This window comes from Engraulis encrasicolus, chromosome 12 (genome assembly GCF_034702125.1).
Source record: "Engraulis encrasicolus isolate BLACKSEA-1 chromosome 12, IST_EnEncr_1.0, whole genome shotgun sequence".
In the NCBI taxonomy this organism is placed as follows: Eukaryota; Metazoa; Chordata; class Actinopteri; order Clupeiformes; family Engraulidae; genus Engraulis; species Engraulis encrasicolus.
The window spans coordinates 22,988,949-22,999,775 of record NC_085868.1 but is presented as its reverse complement, the minus strand read 5'-3'; the positions used below and the strand labels follow the sequence as shown (position 1 = coordinate 22,999,775).

General features: G+C 42.1%; 1 protein-coding gene across 1 annotated transcript in view; it reads right to left on the bottom strand.

Annotated features, from left to right (window-relative positions):
* The window catches only part of lrrfip1b (leucine rich repeat (in FLII) interacting protein 1b), a 54,081-nt gene extending 47,255 nt beyond the window's left edge, over positions 1-6,826 (bottom strand). Inside the window, exon 1 of the mRNA XM_063211771.1 lies at positions 6,172-6,826. Coding sequence (XP_063067841.1) covers positions 6,172-6,261 — 90 coding nt within the window. The 5' untranslated portion in view covers positions 6,262-6,826. The remainder of the gene's footprint in view (positions 1-6,171) is intronic.
* Between the last annotated feature and the right edge of the window lie 4,001 nt (positions 6,827-10,827).

The window sequence follows — 10,827 nt, the reverse complement described above, 5'->3', positions numbered from 1 at the left end:
TGAACATTCCAAGGTCACAGGAGGACGTTCAATGAACATTTATTCCTTTCACCATACCATTGGCACTTTTACTCTTGCACCTTGTATACAGATCTACACATTCCACTTTACTCGTATGACCACCACTGATTGTAGTTCAAGTCAAGTCAAGTCAACTCAACTTTTACAGTATTAAGAAGGTAGAGAATGCACACACATCAGTGGTACAGGTGCTGGACCAAATAAAGTAAATGAAATAAATGATAGAAGTCCGCAGCACTGTTAATGCTCCAAGTGATATATTTGCACGACATTTCGGACCTTCGTCCTTTTTCAAGTGCAACTGTTACAGTATTGTCAGTTTCTTCATATGCACAGGTCATACAAGGAAACTGAAATTATGTTTCTCTCTCTATACCATGAAAGGACATACAGTAGACATACACAGGACAGACATTTACAGACTGACATCAAAGTGCAAGACAGGACAAGTAACACTGATAGACCAATAACAGTAAAGTGATGAAGTAATAAATACCTACTTTAATTATAATACATAGTAAAAAAAAATACTTCTGCTGCTATGAGTGTGTGTGTGTGTGTGTGTGTGTGTGTGTGTGTGTGTGTGTGTGTGTGTGTGTGTGTGTGTGTGTGTGTGTGTGTGTGTGTGTGTGTGTGTGTGTGTGTGTGTGTGTGTGTGCGTGTGTGTGTGTGCGCAACAAGATCTCTCAGAATTCCGTGGAATAGACACGGATCTTTGAGACACGAAATCCGTGTCAGTTTCACGAATCTTGCCAAAATTCCGTGCCCCTGGACACGGAATTGTTTTCCGTGATGGACACACAGAAGTGCTTTCTCTTCAAGACCCAATTAGCGACACATTATATCCTAGATAAATAAGGCTTCTCTTCTCCTCTCTAATCCACTAGCATTTAGAAACATGTAGTCCTATGTATTCAGAAGCATACGTCCATTCCTGAGATAGGCAGACTACAGATAAGTGCATTTGTCAAATGAGGCTGCATCAGCTAGCCTGTCAGTGAACATGTGATAAATACCTAAGAGTTATTATCGCAAGACTAGAGAGACAGCAATAAGCTAATAGCTTCTGCTCTGCACAGTGAAACATGAATCAACTGTTCTGCACGCTCATCTTATAACACCACAGAGGTGTGATACCTCCTCAACACATCCCTCTCTATCAGGTGGTGCAGTCACAAACCCAAACAGAACATGCTCACCTTGTCTCACCATCCAGCCAAAACATGCTGGCCTTGTCTCACCACCCAGCCAGAACATGCTCGCCTTGTCTCACCACCTAGACAGACGTTTCACACAGGCCCGTTATATCTGTATACTTTCCTTACATTTCATTTAAATTAGCTGGTGCTTTTATGCAAAGTAACTTGACAAATTGCAGTGTTAATTCCACACTTTGAGAGTATTGTGGGAGCAAATACCAGGGCTGTAGTACTTGAGTAGGAGTCCCGAGTATGGACTCAAGTCCGTTTTTCTATGGACTTTCTATGGATCGAACACTGGTCTTGCCAAATTAAGCTTTTGGACTCGGCTGGGTCAGTCTTTATTTGGTTCAGAACACTGGCCATCATAGATTCTGAAGTGGAGCTTGAAATCCGATAACAAACAAGTTTATCTCACATCCATGGCATAAAGGTTTCCTTCAAGCATTCATATTATTGACATTCATCCTTTTAATTGTTTAACACTGACCGATATGTGACTCGGACTCGAACCCCTTTGGACTCGGACTTGACTACTCTGGTCTTGGACTCTACAAAGATGGGCTGTGTCTCAAATGCCGCACTTGTGCACTTCGGGCACTGTTTTTCAGTGCCTAGGGCGCTCACGATGAAAATTTCAGTTGGCCAGTGCACTAAAAGAGCCAGGATGATCCCCTAACAGTGGCAGAAAAATGCAGTGCTTGAATGATGGACACTGCATGCACTAAACGGCGGCCATGTTGACAATGACACAGAGGAAATGTGGCATTCAGTTCAGTAGAAGAGTTTGGTCAACAGTCTCCTAATTCTGTAAGTAATGTTGATGAGACACCAACCTTTTCATGCCAACCAAAGTATTGTATGTGTGATTGTTGTCCTTTGGGGTGAAGGACATGGAAATACAAGCACCAGACGCTGTGCATTGTAAACAGTAGCCAACTCGTATTTTGGCGAGCTAATGCCATGCTCAGCCGTCACTTCCAGCGAGGGCACAGTGCATAGTGCTCAATTTTTTCCACGACACTATGCACTAAAGACCTCACAAAAGTGTGTCATTTGAGACATAGCCATGGACTTGACTGCAGCCCTACCAAATACACTCTAGAGCAGGACTGTCAAATTAAAATTCTCTGAGGACCAAAATTAAAATAATCGTGGGCCGAACTAAAATTGTTTATGCAGACACTTAATACTCAAAGTCAAATTTCATAAACACTCATTCCCGTGACCATCACACATTGTTGTTCATATGTGCCTGTCTGCTGCATGAGTGTGAGATGTTACAGAAGTCCAGTCATATTCCAGTGACACAAAAATGTTAATTTTCAAGTCCTGTTATAGGCTATTAATGGTGCATGTGTGCAATCTATTCTATAATACACATTTGAAGTTATCTTACGGGCCAAAAACGGGCCGGATTTGGCCACCGGGCCTGAGTTTGACACTGTTGCTAGAGGATGTTAAATTGACTCTCTAAGTGTTGAAATAATATGGCATTTTTACTGTGAAGAGGAAATACATAGCAAAGTGTGGGAATGCAATGTACAGCAGTATACAGCTGGTACAAACGGAAAACAGAGCACGGCAACGTGTTGCTTCATGATTTCACCTACAAAGGCAAAGCAATGACAATGATATCTCTATCCACAACAAAACATACACTGTGATGACATATTACATCCTGTCAATAAAGGTGAATGTGACTAAGAGTGTTGTCCTTTCTTTTGATTATATTCTGCAAATGGGATCTGGTTCCAGCATCCTCGGCTGTGGACTTCACTACCAAACTCACTCTCCCTCCAGAAGACGATGAACTTCCATGTAATGATAACCTTTGAAGAAGAGTTCTTCTACTGAGGACTACAGATTTTCAGAACCACCTCCAGAACATGGAGAGAAAAATCATACCTGAAAAGAACAGACTGAGAGAGAAATAAAATGTCCCATTGCTTACTTGGGGACTCACACAAACGTGGGAAGTCAAAAACATAAAATGATGCTTGCTGCCATACATCCAACAAGCAAACCAACAACCAAAGCCCATCAAATCTGACATCCTCACACAGACATGATCATGACACCATGATGTCTCTACACAGCAAAAAGGTGCAGTGTTAATTATACACTTTCAGAGTACTCTGGGACCAAAATACGCAAGAAGATGTTAAATCGATACGATACTCTCTAAGTGCTGAATTAACACTTTTTTTTAAACAGTGTAATCACTGCAAACAAAATGTATATCACACTGTTTGCCAGGGGGGGGGAGACTGAGGGGGGGTGGAAGGGTCCCTGTGTTTGCTAAGAGACATATCCTGGCAGCTCAGTGGCCAAGTAGCCGTGAGGTGGTTCAATTCAATTCAATTCAATTCAATTCAATTCAATTCAATTCAATTCAATTCAATTCAATTCAATTCAATTCAATTCAATTCAATTCAATTCTTTTATTAAGGGATAGCCCCTTGAGATGTACCATCTCTTTTTCGAGGGGGTCCCTATAAACATCAAAAACATACATTACACACAGTCACACATCCACACCAGAGCTCTTCATCACTACAGGCTAAGCAGTCCAACGTCTCTACCCCAAATAGATTTATAGGCAAAAATCAGCAAGTAAAACACAAAAAAATACATTTGTATAACACTAAAAAGAAATGATAAATAAAAGACAAATAAAGGACTCAGGAGAAAACCACAGTTGAACACAGGTAGTAAAGCAGGCGTGTGGACTTTTTTGTTGTTGTTGCTTTAAAGTCAACGACCCTCCCACTACTCCACCACTGAAACTAGTGTGGAGCAGAGCAGGTCGTCACCTTAACCCTTTACTGTACGGGGAGATAAAGTGTACACAGGACATTTGCAGTGTTAATTCAACACTCAAACGGTTGATTTAACATCTTCTGTATTGTAATTTGGCCTGAGAGTACTCTGAAGGGTTGAATAAACCACTCATGTGGAGCCTGTTATCACTGTATTGTCGCCAAAATGATAAGGGCCATATGATAATGATGACAATGATAATAATAATGTTGCTTAAGAGTCTTGGCAATGTCATAGAAATGTTGTCTCTGACATACAGTAGAAGTGTTGCATTTTTTACCGAGTAATAGCAGAAATTAGTGCTTTGGGAATACTATTTTGATATTGATGTGTTGATAGTACCCTTCATTGTTCTTCAAACACTACATGACAGACTATGCTCTTCAGAAGCTGCAAGACAGACGTACATGATGCTGTGTCACTTTATGCATAAAAAATAATGTGCAGAAACATACGAGTTAAAGATGAAGGTATGGAGAATATTTAGGACAGAAACAACAATTTGAAATCCATCCAACGTCTTTCACCATTTTAAAACTGTGCAGAATAAATGGTGCGCCTGTTTAAACACTACAGATTATGTGCACAGCAAACCAACTTGGTGCAGCAGGATGAAAACAAGCAAGAAAAGGCTGTGTTGACTTGTCACATGGTGACTAATAAGCCCATGCTATCATGACATCAGCAGAAAGGACTCCCCCTTTTCCCACCAAAGCCAAATGCAGGAAATAAAAAGTTATGGGAACAAAAGTGACTAGGGAAAAAAACAAGGTTAGGCTGAACTGGGTTAATGATCTCTAAGGACTGGGGGGACCCACGACCCACTGCTACACAAACAGCCAAAGTAACCCCCATCCCCCCACACAAACACATGCACACATACAAAGACAGGGGGAAAAGCTGCTGGAGCTGGACCCAAAGCTCTCTGTACACTCTAAACTGAAGTTAATGTAGGCATACTGCGCAAATTATCACCAAGTTTTTTGCTCAGAGTTTAAAAAAAAATCGGGATAAAAAGCTTGTCCTCCTCTCTGTCAACTATGCACAACCAACATATTCCTTACTACTCTCTCTCTCCCTGCTTTGGTTATAGCAGGGCTGCACAAGGTGACAACAGCCCCTGCAAAGGGAAAATGAGTCAGAACAACTTAGGAATGCGAGGGGAAACTGCATGTGTGTATTCCACTGCAAAATGCTTTCCAGATGTGTGAGCCAGAGGACAGGTCAGAATTGAACAGGCAATATAGCCAACTGCCCTAACAGGATCGTTCACCAATTGACATCAGGCTGACATCATGACTTGATGTCGATAAAGTGACTGAAGGATGTACAATTAGAGCTTACTGATAATTTAACGAAGGACGGGTAATTAATTTCCAAGTCACGTTGGCGCATTACACCGTGGTAACGTCTATTTTTCCACAATGTAATTAACTGACATTTTCCCCTAAGGTTCCCAGGAAAAGCACACTGACAGACTGTCAAGACTCTTTCTACAATGACATAGGCTACCAAATGTATGAAACAGCTGACGTCATTAACCTGACTATTCTGCTTTAAATGGTTAAACTCTACGCCTCGTGCGTGCGTCAGAGGTTTCTGCAGGTTGCTACGCAAGACATGTAAGGATGCTGATCTATCTGTCAGGCCTTCCGAGGCTCGTCCTTAAACGATGGACTGTTCAAGGTCTTTCAGACAGTTACCCTCAAACAATCCTTACATGACATGTCGATGGTAAACTTCTAAACAACGTGGACAACCATGTAGGTCAATGTGACAATACCCTCCTCCCCCTCCCCCCAAATAATGCGCCGTTGCCTCATTATGAACATCCCTTGTGTCAGTGTCACAGTGAACGCTGCAAATTATGAAAGGGTTGTCGCTTGTTTCTCGCAAGCATAGCACACTGAAAACAACAACTGTGCATGGTCAGAAAGGGCAGCGTGTAGATACAATGCACCACGCACACGCATGTCATGAGCCCAGATTTGCACACAGTCTAATCTTGAAAGGGTGGCCCAAATGCGCGTGGCACATTGAGATATCCTCCGCAATACGACACACAGCTCCTTGAGGGACAGTAAAACGTCAAACACATAATCACCAGTTAGGCTATATTCACACTTACCTCCCTAGCAATTTGGCTCAAGGCATCGTCCTCTGCAGTCATTTTCTCCCGGTTCGGAATTCTTTTCCGTCCAGTTACTTGGGTCCCCATCGCGATAAGCTCTTTTGTTTCAAATCCCAAATCGCAACAACTCCATCCAAATGCTACACGTGTTAAATATGTGTCATAAAGAGGACGTTGGCAGACGCAGGCTATTCAAAAGAAGTCCATCGTGGCCAGAGGATGCGATTGCGAACATTGCCTGCCCGGTAGACGTGTCAATTGACTCCTTGCGGACACTCTGTATCACCATTACCCTTCCAGCATCAGTGGTGTCCGTTTCTGATATTCGAAAAAGAGCTACATAACTATATTTTGTCTAATGACGAAGCCTGTTGCTGTCTCATACATCAAAGAGACACGCAAGAGATGTCATCCACTCACCGACCCACAATTCCAGATTTAGGCTAGACGCATTGCCAGGTTTAGGGCTAGTGTCTATAGGGTAGGGACCATCTGTCATCTAGGCCAATGCAATAAGAAAGAAAAAAACGTTTGTCACTGACAAAACATCGCATGGAAAATCAATTTTGGATCTATTTTCGAAAGACCGATGGAGAAACTGGCAAATCTCATGGACGTTCTCGGGTGCAGTAGCCTGATTGCAACCCGCAATTCTCAGGACTGGATCGAGTGGGCGGGCCCGGAGTAACCAAGCAGTTTAATTCTCCTCTCACACATCTCCAACGTCTGTGGAAAACCGCTTCATCTGCCAAGGGGGACGCAGAGTTTGGGCTACATTTACAGAAGTTCCATTCACGTTTCGTAATCCCTGGCTTTCTCATCTCTTCTCTTTTCTTTTTCTTTGTACAAGACCCAGCATTCACTGCAGGTGACACAGAGAAAAGAAGTTCATTGAACAAACTCCATTAAGGCACGGGAAAAGCCTATAAAATCCAACCAGTTCAGACCCAGTTGCTTTGACAGTCTATGCACATGCACCCAAATGCTACCTGTTTTTAAATGTATTATTATTATTATTTTAATTATTATTATTATTATTATTATTATTTACAGATATCTATCACTTATTATACCATTTCCTATTTATTATAGGCCTACAATGCCTTACTATTTAGGCTAGCCTACAGTTTATTTTCTCGTTACAGGGTCATCACTCTATCCATGACAGTAGCATAATCTTTAATGTTACAAATGACTGAAATGGCCAAAAAATAGAACGCGCTGTAGTTACTTTGTATCACCTCCAGCTGTCCTATAACTCCCCCTAGAGGTGACTTTGGGTCACTTAAAAAAAGAGAGAGAGACAGTAATGGTCATTGGGCCTGAGGGTATAAGGACTTTTTTTTTTTTTACACCTATTGATGTTTTCCATCGCAATTAATTACTAGGACATTACACTAGCACTACTTCACTCTGCCGTACTCATCCGATTTTCAGGTAAAGGTTAATTTTCCATTTAAAATGGGTAAACATGGTCTAAGACAGGTGGCCTGGGCAGGGGTCTAGAGTAGCCAGCCTTACCTGACCCGAGGGCAATGGAAAGTGTCAACATGTCAATCCATGGTCTAGCCCAGGGGTGGGGAACCTTTTTCATTTGAGGGGCCACTTCAAATTCATCCGAGGGCCGTAAAAGTCCTCCGAGGGCCGTACTATGAACACAAACCAGGATTTCGCCCTGCACTTTCAGCCTATGTTGAAGGCAGCCACCTTTAAAACAGACCCCACCTTCTCTGGTTCCCCTGAATATAACTTCATTATACTGAAAATGTATTTTCTAAGATTCCATTACAAAATATGTAATATTTCACGTGAAGCTGCATAACATTAAAATTACATCGGGGACCGGATAAAACGGCCTCAAGGGCCGCAAACGACCCTCAAGACATAGGTTCCCCACCACTGGTCTAGCCACACCATGTTTCTTTTTCATGGCTTGCCAACATATGATATGCATAGGGGAAAAACCCTATATTTAAAAAGCTGCCACCCTGTGCTTCAGTATAGCTTACTAGGCCTACTCTCAGGATTATAGTCACTGAAGCCGGCAGTGAGGGTTGGGGACAAAGGGATCAGTTGGGGGGGGGGCTAGAATTGGATCCTCATTACATTGAGTGGGAGGGCCGTGGAGGCAGTCTTTCTGTCCCATCCTGTACCCCCCCCCCTCCCCCCGCCCTGAAAAAAGCTGTCAGCAGAATAAAGTGGTAACTTCAGGTCTAAATGTAGTATAGGTGTAATTATCGTAAAATGTTGAAAATATTTATCACGCTGGACCAATGGCAATTTTTACATTTGGGTTGCACCAAAGTATTATCAGCAATGAACCAAATTAGGAATTGAGGTCAAAGATGAACTTACTCTTGTTGTAGCAAGCATTCCAATGTCATCCCGAGGTCCCTGAGGTGTGCGTGTGTGTGTGTCTGTGTGTGTGTGTATTTATTGTCCATCAGTATGTTTGTCTTATTATTGCAGTGTGTGTGTGTGTGTGTGTGTGTGTGTGTGTGTGTGTGTGTGTGTGTGTGTGTGTGTGTGTGTGTGTGTGTGTGTGTGTGACTGGTCAAACGCCATTTCAAACTTCTGTGCTAAGCAACCCTGTAATACAGTTTTTTTACAATAAAGTGCTCTTGACTTGACAAAAAAGCAGTCCTGGGCCAACAGTGTCCTGAATTACCCCGAATGGAAAAAAAAAATCACTAACCCTGCTTGTCCTGGGGTTCCCATTCCTCACTCACCCGCATATCAGAGGGCAAGAGTCGGGTAAGCAATATAATGCACATTGGTGACGTTTCCAGTGCTGATATTTCCTGAAGAAGGTCTACATGAACTTATCAACTAGGGTGTGCTATTGCTCTTTACAGCTGCAATGGTCTGGCTGTTCGTATGAACATTTCAACAATACCATACAATGATACTGATATAATAATACACTTCATTAAGACGATTTTTTTGTATAATAAGACATGGTCAGAGAAATGATCTGAGCCATTTTAGGGTGATATTAATATGTAATTTAATATCATTTTTAAACACAGACATGGTCATAGAAGGCTATTTTAGACAGCAGCTTGTCGCGATGAGAAAAGATTACTGTGACTTAGTGCAGAAGGACATGAGCAGAACAGTCTATTCTTAAGATCCACCAAGTACATCTCCTCCAACCCTCACTCACATCACTACCTTCTGTACCACCATACTGTTAGGACAGGGGTTCCCAAACTTTTTTCCCCTCCGCACCCCCTTGTACATTTCAATGTGGTTCGCGCACCCCCTGAGCGAATATTTTGGTGTGCTGATGGACGCGCAAGTATGGATTCACTGCTCATTCACTGCATATTAAGCACAGTCGTTTCTGGGGAATCCTCTTTCCAATAGCCTTGAAATTAAACTACACTTCAGATGGACCCTTCCAGCATAGAATGCACCATACAATTAAAAACTACTTAATGTTCATTAATACTGGATAAAAACTACCATATCCGCCATTGCTCTATTCAGCTCGCGCACCCCCTTAAGGCAGGCCGTGCAACCCCTAGGGGTGCACGAACCCCAGTTTGGGAAACCCTGTGTTAGGAGAAAGCAGCCCTGCTTCAGCCTGTAAAGTGCCAGGGATTTACCATTCTTATTACATACTTATATAAGGTATTCACAATTACAATCATATTCTACATACATTACACATAGATAAATCAACAGTAAACATGATAACATGTCCTGTCCTGTGCGACTCACTGATATAACCCTTACTTCCAATCTATAGAATACATTCATGTCATATCCCTGTCATGACAACATGACGGATGTTAAAAGTGCAAATGACAGTGGCATATAGCAGTTTGATTTGTAAATCATAGTGGTGAAAACCTTTCATACATTGCACATCTTAATATTGCACATACGTATTAAACTCTTTGTAAATCAAGGTATTGGTATTGATGGTTAAACTTAACTTGACGCCGGTGGCATATGCATGACATGTCAGTCATAGATGAGACATAAACATAATGTCAATGTCATAAATGTTTTTTTCATGAAAAGTTGACATTGTTAGGGTTGTCTTTACCATTACAGAATGTCACTTAATGCCAATAGTAATAACATGTTTAAGACATGGACATAATGTTTATGACACATCCATGACTGTGTTATTATGACACTGTTATGACAATTTATTATATGGTTGTGACGTCATCGGTCGAATGCTCCATTCATTTCAACGGGGCTCCCTAACGTTCGCACGTCTGTTATTTTTCGATAACGGACGGGTTGGTCTATAACAGACCGCTGTCAATGGCAACAAGACTTTTCACTGCTAAAGCGACGTTTCAACAAGACTCTAATCAGCTGCTGTGATAGACAACACCTGTTGTCCTGGCTACCTGTTGCCTAGCGGTGTTACACAACGGCACTGTTTTGTTTTGCGCAGCAAAAATGTTTATCTTAACATTAAATAGGCCTAAAGAAATGTCCCCGCCATGTGTGAGTCATTTAAGTATATCCATATAATAAGCGGGTTAACTTTCCGCGAGTCGGTCGCTTTGTGGAATAGCAGCACTTCAGAGAGAACAAGACCCCTCCGCTCCGCGTCGGGGTCTAAAGATTCTCTCTGTCGTGCTGCTATTCCACGGTAGCGACCTTCTCGCCGAACGTTAACCCTTA